General features: G+C 38.7%; 1 protein-coding gene across 3 annotated transcripts in view; it reads right to left on the bottom strand.

Annotated features, from left to right (window-relative positions):
* TBC1D2 (TBC1 domain family member 2) overlaps window positions 1–26201 on the bottom strand; it is a 1250316-nt gene that overhangs the window by 324783 nt on the left and 899332 nt on the right. For all 3 annotated transcript variants that reach the window (XM_044060977.1, XM_044060978.1, XM_044060979.1), the window contains one exon: window positions 16788–16957. In XM_044060977.1, the coding sequence (XP_043916912.1) occupies window positions 16788–16957 (170 nt within the window). The remainder of the gene's footprint in view (window positions 1–16787; window positions 16958–26201) is intronic.

The following is a 26201-nucleotide window of genomic DNA, read 5'->3' as shown; positions in this document are numbered from 1 at the left end:
AACCTAGTATTCTGATCATCACAAAATATATCTGATATATATGTATATATATATATGTGTATATATATATATATATATATATATATATATATATATATATATGTATGTATATATATATATATATATATATATATATATATATATATATATATATATATATATATATATATATATATATATATATATATATATATAATGCAGTAAAACCAAGCAAAATATCCAGTGGCGCCCACAAAACAATGACTCTGTGACAATAATAAAATACCACATCCGAAATGCCATTATACAATGCTGAGTTGACAGCCATAAAGCATAAAATGTAATAAATGTATTAAACGATAACTATGTGCAAATAATACATAACTACATATTGAATGGTACAAAGTGGAAATTCACCAGAAGCGGGGACCAATTAAAAAACATTTAAAAAAATATTCTAGACCATCCTGAGAGGAGTACATGTGTACTCCTTGTCATTGTTGAGTGACTCACTATGGCAGTGAGACTATTATGCTAACTTGCAGCTACAAACTCTGGTGCTGCTTGGCTTTTGAGGAGTGTGGTTACCTATCACACACCAGTATGAGCAGATTCTGTCACTGAAAAGCTTTGTGGGGAAACTCAGTAAATTCTTATGCTTCTGTTATATTTACAGCACATCTATTGTTAACTTACTTGCTTAGTCAAATTAATTCCTGTCTTGAAGCTCTTCTCTAGTTTTGAATAGCTGTTCCAGTTCATTGAATTATATTTCAGTATTTGTAAGGTATGCATATGACAGATTACAAAACATTGGTAATAATAATCTTCCTTCATCAGCTAGCACTTTTTAACAGAACTGTTCCCGTTTTGCTTTTTTAAATCAGTCAAATCACATTTGATAAAAAAGAGACATCATTCAGTCAACAACAGTAACAGAATTACCTTGGTTGGGTTTAACACCTTCTGGAACTGGATACAACTGCTGGCCACTGATGTAATGTTTTCTCTCAGTCATCCAGAGATCTCGGGTTCAACTTTTGTTAACTGTAGCAGTAACACGTCTCTCGCGCCTACATTTGTTTCCCCTTGTGTGTAAATAAACCAAATGCAAGAGGGATATCACTCTGCAGAGCAAGAGTTCCCTCCTAAACCTCATAATCCAGCCAAAAGAAATGAAGCCAGCGACCATCCGACCATGTCTGAAACCCTGATCGCTCTACACGACACCCACGCAACGAAATTCCCGCGAGAGCTGAGAGAGAGCTCTCAGCTCACTCCTCATTGGCCCTGACTGCAAGGGAAGCAGTTCGGAGCTCCTCTGTTCTGTCCGGTAGTTGACCGCACAGATGTCTGGGTATCCTACAGCACAGGTTGCTGGGTACCCGTTTCTCTGCATTCGGACTGCCGATAAAGGCAGTCTGAAGGAAATTTTTGTTTCACAGATTTTTTTTCTTGTTTTTTTTTTCTAGGTGGGAGGGCTGCAGACTGGGATTCTTACCATCGGACGATGGACATTTACTAAATAAGCAAAGTACAATCCGTGACAACATCCATCGGCCCAAAGTGCCCTCTGCTGCTTGGTGCCCTGAGGCAATTGCCTCACTTCGCCTCTCGTAGTTACGCCACTGCCTCCTCCTGTTCTCTTGATTGTCTATACGAGTAGCCAACTTCTTTGTGCATTCTAATAAGAAATATACCTGGTGCTCTAGTTCATTTAGCCAAAGAGATAGGTCCTGTGATGTAGCTTCCAGCTGAGTAGCACAATCAGTACACCCAGAAACCGTTTGCTTAAACTCCTGGACCTGTGCTTGCAGGACAGTTTGAAAAGAGATCATTGCAAAGGATAAGTTGCTTAACAGACTGCACCAACTGCACAATTTCTCTATTAGGAGACCAGAGCAACTGCTGGATGTCAAGAGGAGTATCACAAGACTGATCCACATTGCAGGCAGAAGTCTTGGTAAAGGCAGATCCAGTGTCAAATCATATTTTTTACATCTTCTGAGAGGTCCTGTGAATGTAGCCAACCAATCTAGTGTGTCATAAACCAACTTTAAACAATGAGAAGTGACATGAGAAACTGAAGAAACTAAACCACACAAAGCAGACTTTTCCTCACAAGAGGGAAATTCAAATAAAACATTCCTTATACTTTCACAGTCACAATAAATATTAACATCTGAGCTTGACAATTCAAACTTTTAAAAATTAAAGTTGCAGAAGCATACATTTTTCCCCAAACTTATCATTTGGTTTACCATCCTTGTCAGAAGGATTGACTAAAACTATAGTTGCGGGGTCAGCTCTGGGATGATTTTATAAAAACAGAAATCCCGAGGAACTTTGTACATTCTATCTGCATTCTTAGGAGCAGCAGACTAGTTGTCAGGTAAACTACAGGTTATTATGACAAACACACCCTCTAATGCTGACAGCACGGGGGGGAATCGGAGCAGGTTCTGAAAATTTCAGTTGTTACAGCTCATGGTAATTTCTCAGAAATTACCATGAGCTGTAACAACTGGAATTTTGTTCCAAGTTCTAAAAAAGGATTCTCTTTCTCTGAGACTATTATTTTCAGAATGTGCCACTCTTCTCCCACTGAAAAGACTGGTACATTCTGGAAATAGTCTCTGAGAAAGAGAATCCTTAACAGGGGGATTCAAATATCACACTCTCCTTTGACACTGTCAAGATGATGAACATCCCTCTTAATTTGTGTTGAACTGACTATATACAACACCACTTACTCTTCACTTACCTTGGCATAGCAACAGACACTATCCTGCATGCAATCTTTTACACAGTGGCAGAACTGCTGTCATTTATATCCACTGACTTAAGCCACTACCATATAACATTGTCATGGATATCACAAAACACCCATACAAGTAAAACAGTAATTCTACAGCACAACTGAGTACAATACTATTCCCCACTTTATTTATTTTACATTTGTTGACCGGGCTAGTCCAACTGGATATATGTCCATTTTCAGTAGAGGCCCAGGGAGAAAAGCTCCACTAAAGATAATAGCAACATCAGATACAATACATTTTTAAGACTAGAATACAAGTTATTTACATAGTAGCTTAGTAATCAAAATTTTACAAGACAATAGTGACACATATTTATATGGCAGAGACAAGTACATAGAGTAGAGAGCTTGCTAAACATGAACAAGCTCTGTAGTAACTTCTAAGAAAGGCTAAGTTAGTACTAATTTTAGTTAACTGACAGCTAATGCACTCAGAGGTTAATAGGAAGGTGGACAAAGCATAGCAGTAGTGAGATAAGTATAGATTAAGTATGAAGGAAGGAAATGATTAATCTGGGTTGGTACATGGACATAGCCAGTGATTTTTAAGGTATTCCTTGAGTTGCTTTTTGAAAAGTAGTGTAGAGGAAAGAGATGAGAGTTCCCTGAGAAGCAGGTTCCAAGTTTTACCCACAGTGCTGGAGAACAGAAAGTCCCCAGCCTTATTGTTAGACTTATGTATAGATACTAGTAGTTTATTTGCTGAGCGTAGGGTTGAAGGATTTGTGTAGGGGGTAATAAGGCTAGTGAGTATTGGAGTATTACTAGGATGATAGAGGATCTTGTGTGTGATAATAAGTTGTTAAAATAGAAGTTGATTATGGGGTTCTAGCCAACCAAGTTGTTTTAGATTGTGACAATGGTGGGTTCTGAATGGGGAGCTTGTGGCAAATCTGGCAATGTTGTTATAGGAGGCTGCAAGTTTGTTGTGGTTGTTTTTAGAAAGACTGGTATAAATGGGTGAGGCGTAAAGGTGGGTAGAGATAAGATGGGTGTGGGCAATAGTAGTTCTAGCTATCGTAGTAAGGAAGGGTTTAATCCTGTAAAGGGAGCCTAGCTTTCTGTTAACTGATTTTATCGAAGTATTGATGTGTGTGTCAAAGGTAAGGTTATGATCTATTGTTACTCCTAAGAGTTTGGTAGTTGGTAGGGAGATATAACAGTGCCATTATTAGATAATACTGTGAAGTCTATTTGTGAGGACTTTCTTGTAGGACTGAAGAGCAATAATTTCGTTTTTTTGGGGTTCAGGAGAAGGCAGCGATGTAGGAACCAGTTTTCCACTATGTTAAGTACATTTTGGGTTCAGATAATGAAGTAGTGGTGCAAATTAATGTTGAATCATCTGCATATTGCATGCAGGTAACTTGAGGAATTGTTAAATTAAGGTCATTAATAAAATTGAGAAAAGGAGGGGGCCCAAAATAGAGCCTTGAGGGACACCAAGGATAACAGGAAGATGTGTGGATAGTTCATTATCCCAGAGCACAGCTTGTTGTCGGTTCTCTAGGTAGGAATTGAACCATTTTAGTGCGTGTGCATCAAGGGAGAGGGATTTAAGTATATCCATAAGAAGTTGATGGTTAACCATATCAAAGGCTTTTGAGAGGTCAATAAAAAGTGCAGAAGATAGAGTGTTGTTATTATGATTTTTGTTGATGCAGTCAGAAAAGGATAAGAGGGCAGAGGTGGTGCTGTGGAATAGCCTAAAACCATGCTGACAGCTAGGTAGTAAGTTATTTTGGAGAAGGTGGTTGAGTAGTTGCCGGTGGATGTATTTTTCCATTATTTTTCTAAGGGAGAGAGTAGGGCTATTTGTCGAAAGTTAGAAAGTTCAGTAGAGTTACCTCCCTTATGTAGTGGGATGATATGGGAGATTTTCCAGATAGATGGGTTAGTTCCTTCAGTAACTGCCCTATTTATTAGGATGGAAATGGGATAGGCTATGACTTTAGCTGATTTTTGCAGATATTCAGCTGGTAGAAGGTCAGCTGAGGGGTGCATGGTTTAAGTTTTTGGAGAAGGGTGCAAATGAAGGATGTTTAAACTGGTTGTAGATGAAATGAGGGTGATAAGCTAGTTATAGTGGATGACAGGCTTGTGCTAATAGGGGGTAGAGAATTTGCTAGGGATTGTTTGGCCTCAGTAAAGAAGGTATTAAAGGCATTGGCAACATGCTTATTGGTGGTGCCTGACAGGGTTGGTGTTTTGGAGTGACCAGGATGTAAAAGTCTGTTTATACCTGACCAGAACGTTTGTGGTTTGTGCTTGTGGGTTTGCTGGAGTTGAACGTAAAAGTTTTTTTTTTGTCAGTAAGTATAGATTTTTTGGTAATGTTCCTCAACTGTTTAAATTTTAGATGATCTGTTGGGTTTTTAGAAGTTTTCCATTTAGCCCAAATTTTATTTCTAAGTGTGATTTTTTGCCTGGTTTCATTTGTAAGCCATGGAGCAAATTTAGTTCTATTTCTGATAGAGTGAATAGGGGCATGGTAGTCTAGAATTTGTAAGAACTTAACTGTTAAAGTATAACACTGCTTCTTCTAGTTGGAGGTGTTTCAATGGTGACCAGTCACATGCTTTAAGTTCAGTCTGGAAGCATTCTAGGTTAACATTTCTGTTGGTCCAAGTAGTTCTATACAAGTTAGAGTTGGGAATAATGACTTTTTGTTTGATTACATAGGTCAGTGAGTGGTCACTAATGTCATCAGGAAGGGTACCTGCTTTATATGTAAGGGGATGATTGTTAACAAGGATCCAGTCTAAGGTGCTTTCTTATTAGGTTTATGGATTCTAGTGGGTGTGGTAATGATTTGGGAAAAAACATATAGGTTTATATGGGTAGTAGGCTTGGGTGAACTACAGGAAGTCCAGTCTCTATTAAAGTCACCCATCACTATGGTTTCTTGTGGTAGGTAAGTGGCGAGCCAGCTAAGGATATTTTCAAGGGTACTGATATTGTTTCCAGGAGGGAGGGAGGAGCAAATTAAATAGATGGCTTTAAAGGCATTGATTTCAAGTTTAGCAGTAAGAATTTCAGCATTACTGTCAGTGGGAAGTTGCACATCGAATGAAGTGACATGTAGCCATGATTTATAAAGAATGGCTACTCCTCCACCCTTTTTTGGTTTTGTGGTCTATTCTCAAAATATTGTATCCAGGTGGGGTGATTTCATTGTCCTGGGATTGTTGGCTTAAGCCATGTTTCTGTGAGACATAGGATGTCAAAAGAATGCCCATCTAAGAGAGCATGAAGATGGGCTACTTTATTGTTAATGCTACGAATATTAAGGTGTGCTATAAGGAGAGAGTTAGAAGGTTTTGCTGGGGTGTAAGAGGTGGAGGGAATGTGAGTATGGGGGTCAGAGGCATCTATATTGTTGAGGCCAGGGTTGGGGTGAATTACTCCATCTAATAGGAGACGTAGTTGAGGTCTATGTGTGGGATTTAAGGTTTGAGAGTAGATGTTGAGAGATTTTCTGAATTGGAGATAAGTAATGTGGGCTAATCTGTGATACTTTGGAAGTAGGTAGATAGAAGCTGATGTTATGTTAATGTGGTTGTGGGAGCTAGCCTTGGTTGCAAGTAAAGTCTGCTGGAAGGGATGGTGAAAGTCAGTGAATCTGAGATGTTCATAGGCAGTTAGGATGCAGGATACAGATAGCAAAGGTAGGGTAGTGTATAGGAGTAATAACTGTATGAGTCTAGATATAGGTAGTAGAGCCATAGTAAGGAGGATGATATATGATAAAGTATCGGTGGTAGGGACTGGGAATTATATAAATATCAGTAATAGGGTGTGGGTTAGGAGAGGGGTTATATCTAGTGTATATGTATGTAAAGGAGCAGTAGCTAAGTGTCTATGGGATAAGTATGTAATAGGTTAATGAGCAATAGTCAGGGATTGGGTTTCAAGGGAAGCAATGTGGTTTGGGAGGTATAAGGATAGGACCACTGGAGGTGGGTGGAAATTGGGGGTAGGGTAGTGGAGCGGAGTGAGCCTGTAGGGCGAACGGAGCAGGAAGAGCCAAAGGGTGAACTAGCTACAGAGAAAACAATCTGTAGCCGAATAGAGACAACAACTAAAATGTAAATAACTAAAGAGTTTTATTCAAAAGAATCAGAGAAAAGGTGATTATAGGCAGGAGAAAATGTAGGGAATAAGACTGGGAAGGAGAAAAGAAAGGAAAAGGGTCCTGCTGTAATGGTAACTAATGGGAGAAACATATAGTGAGTAATAGCATACACCAGGGTGTATAGTGCCACCTAGTGGTGACAGGAGAAAAAGGCAACCAGGGAAGGATACCTTAACATGAAAGCCTAGTATATAATTGGAGAGAGAAATGAATAACTATTATCTGAGAGGGGCACGCAGGCTGCTGTTGGCTGCTTAAGCATGCTGGAGGTAAGATGTATCTTTACTGGTTAAAGAGCATATACTGAAAACAAAAAAAGTATATTGGTATTAGGCTATGTACACTGAGCCTTTTGGTAAATTGGGGATAACCGCACCAAGGGCAAGCTGAGCAGTGCAGATGTCTTCTTCAGATAACATGAGGAGATGATACTTTCTTATTTGTAGTTACGGTTTTTAAATACCGTTTCTTTTGCAAGGCACAGAATAAGGCACTCACCATTGTGTAAGACTGGTTTGCTTCTGTGCTCTGTACTTTGCAAACCAATCTTCCATAGCCAATAAGGCCAATGGCTTTTATCACACAGTTTTGAAGTTTCTAGTAGAGTCCTTTTGCTAATAAGCCTCATTCAGATAAAAGCTCCTGATTAATTTTCAACTCATTATGCAATTAACCAACGTTGTGCTAAGAGACTCAGTCAGTATAGTGAACCTGTGAGCATGAGTGGGTGGGTTAGTCACCCTAGTGGGGAAATGAGGAATACATAGCAATTAAAAAGCAAAAGTGTCAACAAATGTAGGTACTGTAATCACTGTAAAATGTTTTTATGGCATTATTTACACCTTAACACCATGATACCATGCAGCATATTTCTGAGCTATGTTAAGGTGGCACCACATATAGTTGCACTAACTAGCTGAATAAAGATGCGCATCACATATCGACAACATCAGTGTTTGTGACTGAGAGAGCTACCAACTTTCTCTGGATTGTGACCTGTTGAACGGCAATGGCTTCCAAAGGCACTGATGGTGGCATGGCTCCCAGGTGGTGCTCTAAAGAACGCAAGATCTTTCTTCATCTACTATACAGGAACCACTAGAAGTACCTGATTAGGGACTCTTATGAGGTACTTCATCACCCTGAGGAGGCCCCATCCTGACCTTTTATGCCAATGGGAAGAAGATGAGAGAGGGCTGCTAAGATGTATTATAAGTATGCAAAGCTAATCACTACCTTGTTAGTTCCACTACAGAAAAATGGAACCCTATGAAGCATTTAACTGATGTGTAATGTTTCCTGTTCTTCTGTTTCTCCTCAAGAGGAAATTGTAGAAAATACCATTCTGTACCAGATGAAATGGAACAGCTCTCCAAGGGAAAAGGTGAGTATGATTTAATGTCCTGTTATGCAGTATTTTGTTACAGTACTGCAGCTATGCTATAACCAGTGCTATAACTTGTATAACTATTTGTGAAACTTGTGTAATATTTTGTAGCAGTACTGCAGCTTAGCTATGATCCCTGAAATAGTCTAAGTAGCAGTGAAACAAATGTAATATTTTGTTTCAATGCTGCAGTTTAGCTATGATCACTACCCTAATCTGTATAAGTAACAGTGAAAACAACTTTCACAGTTATTTTACATGGACGACAACCACTGTAAAAGTATATATACTGTCTTGCACACTAACATGCAGAATATGCATGTTTGTAGCATATATGCATTACTTGTTCTTAGTGAGTTGACCATCTCTGTCAATCTGCAGTAGACACCCAGTGTCTCCCAGTGCCTGTTACACAGGGTGATTGCTACATCCCTGAGCTGTGCACACTGACCAAGTCAGGATATACTTGGAAGGGAGGTAGTGTGTGTGTGAAGTGTGTGTGTGAAATGTGTGTGTGTGTGTGTGTGTGTGTGTGTGTGTGTGTGTGTGTGTGTGCGCGCACACGTGTGGGGTGGGGAGTTTGATGGGAGATGTTGGGTTAGTGTCTACTGTGTGGCGGGCCCTTGGCAGCATACCCCTGGCTTTTTTGTTACAGCAATGCTATGTGCCCTGGTGCACAGCAAAAAAAAAACTTACAATTTTTGCAAGGCATCTACTGATAACTTTGTCTGTTGGACAGGACTGCTTATCACCTTGTGATATAGCACAGTGCCTTCATCAGGATGTTGGGTTACATAGGTATTACCCCTGTGCAAGTCCACATGGCATACCTTTGAAATATCCCTTCTAATATGTCCACATGGTCACTACCCTGACTGCCACCCCCTCTGCTCTGCCTGAGGAGATGGAGGTGATGGCAGAGCCAGACCATGGTGCAACTCTTGAAATCTTATGAGGGGCATCTCCAGGTAGCTGTCAATCCATAAACTCCTCTGTCACCTCTGACAACTGTAACTCCTGCTAAGTGACAAATTTGAACCCCTTGCAGTGCCATCACAGGGACAAGTATCATTCCTGTCTGGCTATCAGCAACCACAGGTCACCTGTGACCTCACCAGGCCCCACTGCACCTGCCAGGGTGTCAGGCCTGGAGTCAAGTGGAGTGCTCACAGCAGAAAGCCAGGGCTGATGCTGTGGTAGGGACCTGTATCACACCACTGGTATAGCCCTTGATGATGCTGCAGAAAATGTTAACATTAATGGATAAAAATAAAACAGCAAATTAAATAAAACAGTAAATTGAAGGATAATGACAAACAGAGGAAGAGACAAAAATAAATTATATTAATATTAATTCTGTTTCAGATGACTACTTTGACTGATGCCTAATGTAGATGCCTAATGTACCACACAGACACTACTACTGGGCCGCCTCAGACAGTTCTGCCTAGGTGCATAAAGCCAACATCCCTATTATAGGATATGCAGGCAAATATGTAGTGTAACTGTCTTCATTGTCTTGTCTTGTTTGTGTGGGATAGTGTGGAAGTGACAGGGGTAGGGTGGGAATCTTGAATGCAAGATATCTTAGGATGGTGTGGGGTAATAGCTATGTGGACATATCGGAAGGGATCTTTCAAAGGTATGACACGGTAACAAGATCAGGGTACCCGTCCCATCCTGGTATTCCCTTTTAGTACGTATCATCTCACTCACTTGTGTGTTGTCAAGCCTTGCAATCACCAACTGCCCTCCCTCTGCCCATGTGTTAATAGTTCTACTATCAATTCTCTACCCCTTTCTGTCAGTACCTCCCCTGATGGTCTTTCTTTCATATATTTATATGCCCTTTTTTCCATCCCTCCATCCTCTTTTTATCCCCTACTTCCCCTTACATCATTCCCTCTCTAGCCTTCTTAAAAAAATAAATAAATAGAAGAAAATAGGCTTCTATCCCTCACAAAAGTATATCCTTCCTTCTCCTTCCCCAATCCCACTCTTACCTCCTTTTTTTAAACACCTTTATTAAATTATCACTTAAGACAGGCACACAAACAGTAGTAAAAAGAAAAAAACATATTAACATGTTTTCCATGTACATAAATTGAACATGATTTCTTTTATCCTTTATAGCAACTATCATTCAGTCCAACATTACATAAATTACTCAATTCTTGCCTTTCCTTAAACCCACAAATTCCATTTATTTCTAAGTGATTTGCACCTTCCCTTTTCTAAAATCCCACTTCCAGTTCTTTCATCTCTTTTACAATATTCAGTACTTCAAATACAGTTGATTTAGATTTTGATTTCCATTTTGTAATAATTGCCTTTTAGGCAGCCAACAAAATTAAACTTAACAAGACCTTATTATATCTAGGCAATTCATATCCTGTGTCCCAGCTCAAAAAAATTATTTCTTTATTTATAGCCATTTGCTCCCTCAATATTTAAAACAGAGTTTTAAAATCTGCCATCTCATTACACTCCCAAAAAATGTGATTCCAGTTACCTCTTTCTTACTCATCAAACCTCCAACATCTGCTATCTGCCTGAAGAAAAATTATTTGACATCTGCTTGGGATATAAAAATACCTATGCAAACATTTCCAACAAAAATCCTAAAACTTCTAAACTTTCTTGTATACTTGGAAGCTCTCTCTCTCTCTCTATATATATATATATATATATATATATATATATATTCTCATTGTTCCCTCCCATTCTTCCCATGTAAATTGCTTTTACAGTCCCTCTTCTCAAATATTTCTAGCTCCTTTGACTGATTCTTATAGTTATCATACAATATTTTATATGCGCCACACACACACACAAACACACACACACACCAGTTATGAGATATTATAAACACCTGTGGCAGCCAAGGAAACAACTTAATGGAGGAGAAAACGTGTTCGTGGACCATAACTATTCATTTGAGACGAGGCTTAGCTGCAATGGCATGTAGCCAGTGATGAAGCTGACAGCTTAAATGGCATCTACTTTATCCATTGTCTATAATGAGCTTTGCACAAGGAGAAAAACGGTTGTTCATTAGTCCTGAGGAAGTACTGGACTTTGTCAAAAGGCCCATCAATTTGCAATTTAGAGCTGACGACCGAGGTAAGGAACTGCAGAACTTATGTAATCCTGAGAATTTTGTAGATGCAAATGAGCAGAGGCAAGATATTGTTTTTTTTTTCCCTTTTGCATAAATGACAAAAACTAATGGAGAAGGTGCATTGGATTAAACAGATGAGAAGAACAGACATTGAGGAAAATGAACAATGTTACTTTAGGACAGTAACAGAATAATGTCACCATGGATAGCAAAAAGACTGAACAGAAATTAAAAGGTTTTGCTGTTGAAGTAAGGTAATCAGTCTGTTTAACAGGCAGCATATGCATATGGACAGTTAACTGTTTATAGAGCATAGCAGTGAAGTTGTTATGAAATGTCAAATTTAACAGATTTTAAACTAACAAGAAATACAGTTTAACAGGAAAGGTATGCATATGAGCAGATTAACTGAAAATTTAGAGTGCTGCAGTAAAAATGTTATGACATGTTAAATGCATTATTTGAGGCTTGCTTTACTTATGATATTCTATTTTCTAATCTAAGGTGGGTATGAAGATGGGATAGTTTTTAGATTGCAATATATTACAATAAAACGACCAAACAATAATGTTTATAATGGTAACAGTGATTCAAAAGGAAAATCTGCATGCAACAGACAATGGATGGGGGTGGGGGGAGGGCAAATGCTGGTAAACAGATTTTCTCTTCTTCCCTTTCTGTGGTTGAGAAGTCAAAACAGGTTAAATGCTGTCCTGGATGGGAGGAAGGAAAGGAAGATAATATATTGTGAGGGTAAAACCTGTTTTGGTCAGTTCTTTCTCCATTTTTAAATCAGTGCTTGATGGTGGAAATGATGCCCTTGATCTACTGACTTGCGAAGATAATTGCACCAGGAGAAGGGTAGGAGGGTGCAACAACTGCAGGCCAATATAATGTAGTTATAAGCTCTGAGGTTGTTTAAAAGCCCTCAAAGCTAGTGATAGGGGGACAGAAGGAAATCTTGTAGTACAAATGGGTAATCATGTGTGGTTAGGAATTGTGGAGGACATAGCAGAAGCACCGGAAAACAAGAAAACAAAAAAACTCACTCAGATTAAGGAGGTACAGAATGGTGGATGCCACAGGGATCCCTACATAGTTATGGTAGAGATAGGGAATACAGGACAAGGCTTTCGGAAGAGAAATCGTGATGCTTTTAAAGAGGAAAGGGTGGTTGTTAAAAGTTGTACAGAAGGAAGACAGGATAGGAGTACTGAGTAGCAGGAATAAAAGGAAAGACAGAGGGGAGGCTAATGATGGTGCTAGTGACTTATTTACCATCAGGCATTATTCATTGTAAGAACCCAACATCAGTGCTTTTGCCCTAAAAGATTGTCACCTGCTTCAACATGCATTCAAACCCCTCATGTGTATTTTTGTGTTTTCAGAGCAAAAGCACTGACACTGGGCTCCTGCAATAACGACCTTGATGGATTGGGACCTTAAAAAGCACATCCCAATGTTTGCAGTGCTGCTCATTGGTAGCACTTGTAGTGCTTGAATATAAATTATTTATTTTACACTTGTTGACTGGGATAGTCTGACTGGATATATGTCCATTTTCAGCAAATAAATATGATGATAAAATGATGATAAAAGTTTCACTTCTACCGCACGTGGTCACCACTTACATTATTTTTTTAAAAGCAGCTTCTATTCCAAATTTGACTAAAAACAATACTAGAGCAGGTTTTTCACTTATGTCTTCCCTATCCCTTTCTCTTTGTCTGTACTCTGATATCAGTCCCCGGTAGATAACACAGTCTCTAGCCTGCAATCCAAATGTCATCTTGGCTTCATCCCACTCTTTTCCTCTCTAGTTAGTTGCTCCCAATATCTTATTTCCTTTACCAGTTTTCTCTAGTAAATTCCAAACCCTTTTTGCGTATTTTCTGTAATCCAACTTGCAGTCATGTCATCCCTATTGGCAAACTCTCCTTTCTTCATCCCTGTGTTTGTTTAGTTTTTAGAATACTTTCTGCAACTTTATGAATATAATATTCTGTATGGTTGGTTTTATTCTCTTTAAGGATCTACATCTAAATTATCACACTCTCCTTGCTTCTTGACTCCCCCCCCACACTTCATCATCATTCCTTTCTACTTTGAATTATAACTTTCTGCTTATGTTATGTATATGAGCTTTAACTGTGTAGCTCTAAAATACCCTTTCAAATTAGGTAATCCTAAACCACTTTGTTCTTTTAGAAGGATCAACTTATTCTCTGCTTTATACAAAGTTTCATAACATTTATGAAATAACTCTGATATCTCTATGTGACCTCTGGTTATTTTTCTTGTTGTAGACTCCCTAAGTTTGGTGACAACCCTTAATGCTTTCTGTTGTGTGATTAGCTGTGCAAAAAGTTTGTGTGCTCTGGAATTGTGATCAAAAATAAAACAGCACTCTTTCTAAACTCAGACATATTATCCAAATACTCCTTTAGTTTCTCTTTAACACTGCAGTTGCCCCTCTTCTTGCTCTGAGAGATTCCCTTTTTTCTGCAGTTCTTTAACATTTGTCAGCTCCTCTAAATAATTATATTACTTCTTAATCATAGCCCTTCCTCTTTTATTTATACCCTAATTTTGAACTCCCTTTTCATCTTATCTCACTCACTAGTTATCCCTTCAGAAGGAATTTCTCTTCCCTAATAACTCTTGAATAATTTCCATTACCCATTCCTTAAATTCTTCTCTTTTTAACAGGTTGTTTAGAAAGTGCCAGTATCTCATTTTCACTTCATTAACCTGCATGTTTATATTAGTGTTTATTGATGCATGATCTGAAATATTTATTCGATGAGTATCAAAGCTTTTAATTAAATGCACACTTTCTTGTGAAATATAATTTCCATCCAGTCTAGCCCAGTTATTATAACTTGGAGAATAATAAGTTAATTCTGCCCAAGTTCCTACTACTGAATTCATATCTTCCATATCAAGTATTTTCATAAACATTTTCAGAAATCTACGTTTTTTTGTTATACTTTCCCTATAGGTCCCCCTGATACATTGTCGCTACTGCAAATCAAGTTCCAGTCCCCACTTATAAGTAATATTCCCAGCTGAAAGCTGATTCTTTCTCCCCAAATTTTCTTTAGCTCCATAACAGCAGTTTTGGGTGGAATATAATTATATGCTAGCACAATACCCCCCCCCCTTGCCAATAGCACCTTACTACCACAAATCTACCATTGCTGTCTTTTTCATCTTCTGTCATTTTTACTGGAGCCCTTCTAGCAATCTTTACTCTCCTTTCCCTTTGCCCTTGACAGCCATCCTGAAATCCTTTCTTTTAAAAAAATACATGGTCATTTCTTTCTAAATGTGTCACCTGTGTCACTGATATTTACAGTCTGTATTTCATAATACAAGTCAATACTCTTTGCTTTTTGTCTTTATCTGGCCATTTACATTCTAAGACAATATGGACAGAATAGCCATTATGAGAAAATGCTATTGTTCCCACCTATTATACATGACATTTTTTGAAAGTATACTTCCAATTTTTCCCTTGTATGCACACTCTGTTTGGCAGGCTGGTCTTTTTTTAGCCATTTCTTTTCATCACCATTTGAACCTCTGACACATTTTTCAGGACTTTTTACTTCAATAAAAACCATCAAAGAAAAAACTAAATACATTTTCAGAACATCCCCAACCCCTATTAGTTTAGAACAAACACACACAACTATCTACATTTTCAGAAATGTAAGTTTTACCCAACAGATAGGAATACTTGCCCCAAATCAACAGATGCACAAACAGACATTGCCTAAGCTAAAATTAAGGTTACCCATCCCAAAGCACATATTACAGTCTGTGTTCCCACTTACACTGATTGCTGACTGTTCTTTTCTTATCTCTATTCTCCTCTGAGATGTGAAAAACAGCTTGTATGTTTTCAGAAAACATTAACTTTTTGTTCCAAGAAAACTGTGCAGATTACACTTAAATAGAATCAAACTGTGCACTGTTCCTTAATAAAGTTCTCTTTTATAATGCAATAAAGTATTGGGCTGCTACTATTTCTTATTCACTTCCCATAAAACTTTTAACTTTCACTTAATTACTTGACATTGTATTTTTTAAATGTTACATTTCTTTCAGCAAAGAATGCTCAGAACTCTCAAAATTAATTACTTGCACCTGTAGACAGCTTATCTCCATGTAGAGATAGTAAATGAGAGAAAAACAGCAGCTTTACAGATGCATTAAGGAATCTTAGTAAATTTCACACAGGACAGAATGTACAGAATTCCCCTGTTCAACTGCCTTCAGCTGCAGACTTCTTGTCCTCTTGCAGCATTTACTAATGGGGAAAAACAAACATCTTTGCAGATGAACGAAACTTAGATTTTTCATGGCTATCATAATTTTGTCTTATTTTTCAAGCCTATTTGCTTACAAAAACACTTGCTTATAGTTTAAGTCAAGGACATTAATCTAGAATCTTATTTGACATGAAATACAATCGGTACATATTATACCTCAACCCCACCCTAGCAGCCCAAGATCACAGCATATTAACCTCAACTTGCCTTTGTACAGCCTTTCTTCTCTCACTATTCTGTAATGCTTACAGTGTTAAGTAAAAAAATATTGTTTACAGTATTACCTTTAACACAGTCACTGAAAACATCTCCTAACATTTAAAATACCTTTGACTACACATTATATAAAACTGCTTTGCAATGTAACATGCAGTATATATCATCTTCTCTGCTGGCATCCAAGCAGTGTACTTACAAGCCAGTAACCAAATGTTACCCAAGTTGACAGCGGCACTGACATTTGTTTCCTAAGTTTCTGTTTTCACACTAGGAAAGGCGAAATTAAGTTGTTAATCAGTGTGCAGCCATCTTGGAAGTCTCACTCTTACTTTCCTTATATCCTTGTGTATGCTCCTCTGTGCTTGCTCTACCAATAGTCCTAACTTTCTATATACAAATCCCCACCCCCACTTAAACCAATAAAATAATATATAAACATTTCTGGGAGCCAGTTACTGTGACTTCCAGCTGTTCTCATAGCACAGCAATGTAAGACACTTACAAGTGTTTACACACATACAAGCTAATTTCTCACTACCTGTCTTCATAACACTACTAGCCACAACTGCAAGAATGACTCTTTCACTGCCAAACATGCCATTCAAGGTGGGTGTTCTTAAATAGTAGCTGCTTGGGTATGAGATTCCTGCTAGTTAATTGCTTACCTTTGGGTCACATTACACAATTTGAGATCTCCACAGTAGCTTTAGTTCAATCACAAAAAGCATGTTTCTGAATCACAGGATTTGTTTTTTGAATAAAATGTCAGAAAACTGTGTTTTTCCTACCTGACAGGATTCAGTGAAAGGCCATGTTCCTTAGCATCATCATTTGCACTGTCACGCAGTACATCTTCAATTATTCTCTTCTCCACACCTGTTACTGACTCCTGCAGTCGCCTCAAAGTTGTTAGGTATTTGCTTTCCGTACGACAGTTCCTGGCTTCCATGTATGCACACTGCAAAAGAATAAAAATTAAGAAACCATCTTAATCAATTATAGCTAACACATCTATACAGATAGGCCTCTATAGTGACCTTCAGTACCATGGTTGCATTTGCTACCAAGCTGACCATACCAATCTATGTATGCATAAATAACAGTAAAGCCTTTGAACTAGGTAACTGCATTCTGAGAGAAGTAAACTAATGATGAATGGTTACCACTGCTCAATTTATCATAAACAGAAATAGAAAATGTATTTCAACATTACCCCCAAACAGTAAATGTAGATGGAGTATAAGTGGTTCAAATTATTTCTGTAATATGCCTTTAAATAAGAAAAAAGTCACAAAAACAAAACTTCCATGAATTCTGACTGAATCTCTACCAAATAATCTGGAAGGATACACCCATTATCATTATTTGCTCATGTATAGCACACCCGGGGAAATTCTAATGCATGCACTCATTTGTCCTGTGAATGTAAGAGCAGTCATGTAGCTGTATGTAAAAAGCTGCTAACAAGTACCTGGCAGGCCAAAAACTAAAAGATCATAACACATAATGCTGGATACTTGCAGGCAGCTCCACTATGAAAAATCAAGACTTCCACACCTCTGAATTTATATAATTTTGCAGTCAAACAAAGAAGGGGGAACCCTCTCCCCCCAAAAAAGAGCTTACTACCAGTGCCCATACAGAAGAGTGGTTTCCTATGTTCCTATGAAAAAAAATGGATATCAGTGTTTGGATCCTCAGTATCTTGTGACTCGGGCACCAGATACTTGGGGAACATAAACTTAGCGACCTGTAGATACATGCACTTACAGATGAATCAGGAGAGACATGACAACTCTAATATCTACATTCTTTTCTATGGAATGAATATTCTATGAGGGTAAGACGGAAATAAGTCCTGGGAAAACTGTTCAATCACACTGGAGGAAAGACATGCATAAAGGCTCTTTGTATAACGAGGAGAAAATGTGGTTGTAAACAAGGCCTCGGTTCATCCATATTTGCTCTATACATCTCGGACAAACACTTCAGTAAGCAATGTCCTATCTGTGCCACTGAAGCCTATACTAGAATGGTGCCTGCTTTTGTCTCAGACTACATTTTTAATGTATTAACACTTTTCTTGCCTTCTGTGCAAATGCTCCATTCCTATTACTGCATTTTCAATAATTCTGTCTATTCTGAGGCATATTAATTTTGCACTACATTGCAAGGAAGGATTTCAGTGATATGTCTTAGAGTAGTTTCTAATAGCTCTAAGCCAACAGACAACACAAAAGCACACACAAATCACACTACTTAAAGCACACCTTGCTTTGTAGCTGGTTTAATACTTATAAAACTGACACTAATATCACATACCAAGCCAATATTGATTTAATGTATGAAGAAGCAATGTTAAAATATAAAACCTTACAGGTTAATAATTGCTGTTGAAATTAATGTTTATGACACAACATGGTACCGAAATGTCTTAGGGTATACAAATGCCCCAACAATGTTATTGAAGGATCAGATCTGCAGAACTATTAGCTATTTTTGATGAGTGCGGATTTGCAATTATGAAGGCTATCATTAAATAGAATTGTATAGAAATGGAAATGCTTCATAAACAAATAGAAAGTATTAATAGTAAAATTATTAATGATTTAAGATTTAAACTAGAGGAACAAAAGGCACAACATTTTGATTTAAAAAGAAAATAGATGAAAAAATGGCCAACTTGGTTAGGAGAAAAAGTATAAAAATAGGGATAGAAATGAGTATAACGAGAAAAGAAGCTACCCCAGGCCTATTTTTTTTAAATGGAATCAGCCCTATGGCAACAACAGAAATTTTCTGGGAAGGGTTTAACCCAGAAATAGAAGTTATGAAGGGAAAGAAAATGAAAGGAGGGAACTATGGACCCCATGGAGAAGACAGTAACAAACGCATATTAATTTTGGTAGACGAGAAAATGTGAAGGCTTCTAGAATAGATATACATGACCCTTTAAAGTTTCCACCCTTAAGGAGGTCAGAATGGATAAGGCACAAACTGAAAACCTATTACAATTACAATCACAACAAGGGAAGGAACTAGGTGAATTGTGCACTGAAGGGAAGAATACTGTAAGGAAGGACAATGTAAAGGAATAAACTCATATAATAAAGCAAAATAAAAGCATATTCTCCTATAAAAATATAACATTTTTAATTATAGTGCTCTTAAATTGAATACTACAGATTTTAATGTATTTATGAAAGGAATGAAATTTGTTCTGAGTAAGAAGAGTGATACAAGTAAGGTTATTCTTCTTCTCTTTCGGCTGTTCCCTTTAGGGGTCGCCACAGCGGATCATCTGTTTCCATTTCTTCCTGTCCTCTGCATCTTGCTCTGTCACACCAACCAGCTGCATATGTCCTCTCTCACCACATCCATAAACCTCAACGTAGGCCTTCCTCTTTTCCTCTTACCTGGCAGCTCCATCCTTAGCATCCTTTTCCCAATATACGCAGCATCCCTCCTCAGCACATGACCAAACCAATGCAATCTCGCCTCTCTGACTTTGTCATTATTGATGGATGATTTAATAGACGTAGATACTTATAATTTTCTTAGGCCGGACAGACCAACTATCCTAAATATTTCTGGGATCCCTAAAGTGCACAAAAATGTGGATGATCCTCCACTGAGGCCCATAGTGGCAGGAAATGGGTCAAAAATGCATAGAAATGCGGAGAGATATATCAATATGAAGCTTAAAGATACATGTGAACAAAAATAAGGGGTTCTGAAGGACTCCTGGGATTTTTTAAGGGCAGAGGAAAATAAGTATTATAAGAAGGACATTATTTTTGTTATGATTGATACTGTAGACCTTTTTTTCAGTTATTCTTCACAACATAGGACTGCAATGTTTTGAAGAAGCTCTGGTGGATAAAGGCACTTATAATTTTAGGGATTTTAGAGTACTGCTTGACTTAATGGAAATGGTGTTATACAATAATTACATACATTTTGAAGGGGAATTTTTTAAACAAATTAGTGGAGTGGCAATGGGAGCATGTTAATCCCCATGCTATGCCAATATTATTTTACAAATATGGGAAAATAAATGTATTTTTAATTCCCCTTACAAAAAATGGTGGACTCTCTAGAAGAGATATTTGGATGACATCTGTATATTTTGGACAGGGATGGAAAAAGATTTAAAAGATTTTTTAAATATATATACGACAAACAACAGACTTTCTTAAGTGTACCTATAAGATGTAAAAGGGCAGGATGAATTATTTAGATGTTTCCATACATGCTTTAGAAGATGTACAATAATTTTAGTCTACCATATATAGGAAAAATGAAAAGAAAAACATTTGAAAAAGCAATACATAAATAAACCAATAAAAATAAAAAGTGCTCCAGGGCAAGATCCCACCATAAGCTCCACACAAAATCAGAGAATTGGAAAAACACTCTTTATTCCAAATAACCACAAAATGCCGAAATAAGGTTAAGCTGTTTCATCCCACATGTTACACTCTGGGACTTCCTCAGACCAAATAAGTACTACTAAAATCCTTCTTTTATATGAATTACCAATCAATAAAAATGGCAATTACAGTTTAAAGCCATAGATTATTATAAAAATGAGAAGATCAAGTACAAAAACTATATACATAAGAAATTGGGATAAAAAAACCTTACAATGTGTTAAAATATGTTATTACAAATACATTAAAAATATATTGTTTATAAACGTTTAGCTTGAAGGAACCTTCATAATTATTTAACAAACAAACAGATATGAGTTCCATACAATCAATGGAAAAAATTAATGGAAAAAAATTATTGGAAAAAATTAAAGTTCCAGTGCTCTCTTTTTCAACATAGGAAGTAGTGTGACATAATCATTGAGCCCTGGTCCATTATTCATATTTAATCTGATTATCCAATATAGGTCTCTCAAATCTACCTGTAGTTCCCCCCCATCTGCCCCTTATGCTTAGTGGCACAAGTTCTAAAATACCAAATTTGAACTGTTGTTTCATCTGGGAATGGCATATTAGGGTATGTCTGAACAGGGCATTATTATTTTCTTTCACGTGTTCATTATTGGTGTTACCTTTGGCTATGGAATATTGATGTTCATATACTCTAGATCTGTTTTCTTTTGGTTTTCCCAACATAGAAGTTATTACATATTTGACAAACACCAATGTAAATCACTCCTTTCATATTACAATTGCCTTTTTGTAGCTTTAAGCCGTGTCTCACCCATGCCAGCTGAATTACATCACAGTCTAAAATATAAGAACACTGGTTACATGAACCACATTTAGTCGTGTCCTTCACATTAAACGAGTGTTTTAATGTTGTACGTTCCATCAAGTTTTTAATGTTTCTTCCTGTTTTGTAAACAAACCTAGGGGCTTGTCTCAATGTATTATAAATGTCCATATTACCTTTAAGAATGTTCCAATTCTTTTTAATATTTCTCTTTTTTTCTCCCTCTCCAAAGGGTAGTACTATACTCATGTTAAAATTTGGAACACCTTTGTCCTGAGAGTTAGGGGGTGGGGGAATCAAGTAGTCACTGCAGAGAAGTGGTTTATATTTTTTTACACCAACCCACTAATAATTATTAGCCGTATTGGCTAAAAGCTTTTGTGGGTAACCTCTTGATTTAAACATATTAGTGATAAGGGTAACCTCATTTTCAAAACCCTCTTTACTGGAACACATTCTGGCTGCCCTTACAAGCTGTCTTTTAAAGATTTTTTTTTTGTTATGTTGGGGGTGACAACTACGAAAGTCTAAATAACTGTTTGAAAAAGTCTCTTTTCTAAATATATTACATACAAATATACCTTTCTCCCTATCTTTAAAGATGGTCACATCTAAATAACTAATAGATTCTTTTGAACAGTTAAATGTAAATTTAAAATAGTCACATACTTGATTGATGCATTCTATAAATTCAGTGATGTTTGTGTGGTCATCCTTCCAAAAGATGAAAATATCATCCAAAAACCAGAGATATGTGAACTTTGACTGACTATATGGACTGTTAAAAATATATTTCTTCTCCCAAGCATATAAAACAAGGTTGGCATACATGGAGGAACAAGCTGCCCCCATTGCCACATCCTGTATTTGTTTAAAATATTCACCTTCAAATGTACAAATATTGTTGGATAGAATATAGTCCATTGTTGCCATAACGCAATTTATGACAGTGTCACTTAAAGGCTGTTAATCCCTAATGGCTTCATAAAACAGTTCTAAACCCTCACAGTAGGGGGTGGAAGTAAACAGATCAACCATATCTATTGTTGAGAAAGTACAACTATCTGTGTACCACCTTTCCCTGAATTTGGACAGGAAATCCCAAGAGTCCTTTAATAAATACTCTACTGGTTTTAATGATTCTTTCAGAATCCTGTCCACAAAAATACTAAGGGAATAGGTTGAACTACTTTGTGCTGAGATAATCACTCTAAAAGGAGGATGGTTCACATTTTTGTGAACTTTCGGAATACCGAAAGCAATAGGTATTAATGGGTAATTAGTTCTCAAAAAATTGTACACTTCTTCTGAAATAATGTTCTGGAAGAGTGAATCTTCTAGAAAACACTGAATTTTCCTATGTGCTAAAATACTGGAACTTTTTTTCTATTGATTCTATGGAACTCATATTTGTTTGTTTGTTAAATAATTATGAAGGTTCCCTCAAGCTAAAAGTTTATATACAATATGGGCCAGATTCAGGAAGGCTTACACGGAGTTCAAGAGTAGTGTAAGCCTCCGTGTAAGCCTCCTGATTCAAGAACAGCCCAAATCTCCGTGTAAGAGGCAGCTAACACGTCTCTTACACGGACTGGGCGTGGAAATGCTCAATACCTCATTTGCAGCTCAAAGATATGCAAATGAGGTATTTGAGCGATCCACGAAGCAGAAACCAGTCCGTGTAACGGACGTGTTAGCTGCAGAAATGTACTCAGCTGACAACTGAGTACATTTCTGCAAAATTAAAAACGGAGCTATGTCAGCTCCAAATAAAGGGTGCATATGTTTCATTAAGCATGCCAATGGCCAAATATGTGGCCATTGGCACGAAAACGTGTTGCAAAAATGAGTTATATAACTTTTTTTTTTTCACAGGATTTTTGTGTTTAACTGCAGCGCACACCCGCGCAAACGGGGTGCGCTAACTAAAACTGAAAACCGAAGCTTATAAACCCACAATTGTGGGATTTATGTATTACATGAAATGTCAATGGAGGGACTTGCAGACCAAAAACAATATGGCCTCCGTTTAGTGGTTGTCAAGGGGGGGAAGCTCCGTGCAAGACATGTAACTAAGCATTACTAGGCAATCCAATGTAAATGAGGGTTACAATACTGAATCACACTGCCACATAGGTAATGAGCACTTTCTGAGTAGTGTAAGAGTTAGAGAAGGGGGAGGAACAGAGTAAGACGTAGGTGACATCACGGGGGGGAAGGACAGTAATAAATGTACCAGATTGGAGGGCAATGTAAGGTAACAGATGACAGACAGACATCAGGGAGGGAGGTGTGTCCCAACAGAACACTAGGAAAGTCAAGAAAGTGAGGGTATACGCTATCCCTACACTCAAAGATTCTTGATATACGTGCATGCGCGCGTGTAAGGCAGGTTCAACATGTGGGAGCGTGTTGCAAACTGTTTACAATGGTTTGCGCGGGCGTGCACGTGTGTAAGGCAGTGTGTGCGCGTTTTATCATGAATCAGCCTAGCTAACACCGTGTAAGGATGTGTGCGCGCGTGTAACACCGTGTAGGGATGTGTACGCGCGTTTAAGTGACTGTAAGCTTGTGTAAGCTGGTGTGCACATTGCTCCCCCTCAGGAAACAGAGAGGAAACAGGAAACAACTAAAATCTAGGTAAACTGCCAGAGGATACTACTGGAGTTAATTGGTGGAAACAATTAGAAGCAGGCAATTACACAGGCAGACTAGAAGCCCAACCCAGCACTTAAAACACTGCAAGGAGCAGTGCAGGCTGTTTCTCACAACAGATACTGCCAGAAACTAAGCTATCAGAATTGAAAACTGAAAAAAGCTGAACTCAGAGCAGAAATGCTAGGGGCTGCCATAGCTATTATAGTCAGGCATAGGCGAATTGCTGAGGGTGGTGACAATGCAGATGCTGACAGACAACCCAGAGTGAGGAGAAGGAGAAGAGTATACAGGCCCAGGGTCACCTACCATGGGTTACATGAGCTGGAGATAGTAGAGCACTATAGAGTGGACAGAGAGCTCCTGCAGCAGATTGTTGAGCTGTGCAGGCCACGCCTCACACACAGAACCAACAGAGGGGAGCCCATCCCAGTGGAAACCAAGGTATGTGTTGGCCTAAGAATACTAGCAACAGGTACCTTCCAGAGACCAACTGGCGATATGATGGGGATATCACAGGCATCAGCCTCCAGGGTACTGCACCAGTTCCTGGATGCCATGTCACCACATGTCAGTGATCATATATATGTCCCTAATGACCGTGAGGTTGTGGCCAGCAATATGCGTCTCTTCCAGCAAATAGCGGGATACCCTGAGGTGCTGGGTGCAATAGACTGCACGCACATACGCATCAAAGCACCAGCCGGTGAGCGGGGTAGAGCCTACATTAACCGCAAGGGATACCCCTCCATCAACTGCCAGGTCGTGTGTGATACCCAGGGCATAATAATGAATGTGTGTGCTGGCTGCCCTGGGAGCTACCACGATTCCCACATCTGGCATCTGACGCAGCTGTACCAATCATTTGCCAATGGGGACTTCCCACATGGACACCTAGTGGGGGATGCAGGTTATGCACTTGAGCCGTGGCTGATGACACCCATCAGAAATGCACACACACCTGAACAGGAACGCCATAATGAGGCACACGCACAAACACGTAATATCATAGAGCGTGTGTTTGGACTGCTCAAGTCACGGTTCCGGTGTCTGGACACGTCTGGTGGAGCTTTGCAGTACACACCAACTACATGTACCCAAATGATCATGATATGTGCTATGCTACATAATATGATCCTGCGGAAACAACTGCAGCAGGACCAGCACAGGGCTGGGCCAAACATCCCCCACCATTGCCAAGGCCACCACAGGCAGGGGTGACTCGGAGGAGGAACAACCTGACCTTGTCCCAGTAGGCAGAAGGAGGCGTGCCCAGTATGCCCTGGCCTTGGCAAAGAGGCAATGCATAGCACATACGCTTGGTCAGTAGGAACACTGGGACTGATACCCACTCTGACTCACTCATACAGTAACAGGGATGCCTAACATGACACAACCTGCTTCCAAACGTACAGAGAGTGTAGTATGTGTATCCGACAGAGGTGGCCCTGCAGCACCACCTGAGGCATGAATGCCATGTGTTAAGTAATGTAATATCATGTACAATATGCACACCTGAGGACCCCAACTAACATCCATATCCATGCATATGACCCTGCGGAAACAGCTGCATGTCATACAGTGATGTACATGTGCAAAAACATGGAACAAGATACAAAATGAGGGTGACTAGCAATAAATAGCATGGATAACCACACACCCATGTTTGTACCACAACAAGAAGCAACATGGAATAGCCATGGTCAAAAACCAATGGCTAAAACAGACTACTACTATATAGCTTGCTGCAGACCACTGTCCTAATAGCAGGAACTGCCCCAGGCTTATGTCCATAGGTTCATAGGTTCATACTAGGCTATCTGCCCTAGGGCATTAATAAGCCTAGCCCAGAGTTTTGTGGCTTCTGCCACCTGCAAGTTGATGGATAATATGCCCATTATTTTGCTGTGCCTCTGTCAAGCAGTGATACTGAGGTTATCCCTGGGGTATACCTGCAATCTCCCATCCATTGGTCAAGATCTCACTTGAACAAAGCCAGTGAGGTGCTCAGCCTCACATGTACCAGGATGTTGTTCCACAGCATATGGACTCTCTGGGTGATGAATCTGTCCCTCCAGCACATCCTATTAATACCTGTGTTGAGGTTTAGGTCTCCTGCCCTTGTAGTTCTGATAGATGTAGAGGTCTTGAGGTGAAGCATGTTCATTAATGCTGGGTTGGACATAGCCTTGTATGTCAGGCACAGGTCACCTCTGAGCAGACGGTAAGCGACTGAATACAGCTGGAATTCCTTCAGTCGGGCAGCATAAGAAATATGTTTGAGACCTCCTTGTATGTCAGGCACAGGTCTTAGTGAT

The sequence above is a fragment of the Protopterus annectens genome, chromosome 2.part0 (assembly GCF_019279795.1).
Source record: "Protopterus annectens isolate FY-2018-M chromosome 2.part0, PAN1.0, whole genome shotgun sequence".
Classification (NCBI taxonomy): domain Eukaryota; kingdom Metazoa; phylum Chordata; order Ceratodontiformes; family Protopteridae; genus Protopterus; species Protopterus annectens.
Note: the sequence above shows the minus strand (reverse complement) of the source record. Positions and strands in the feature narration are given on the sequence as shown.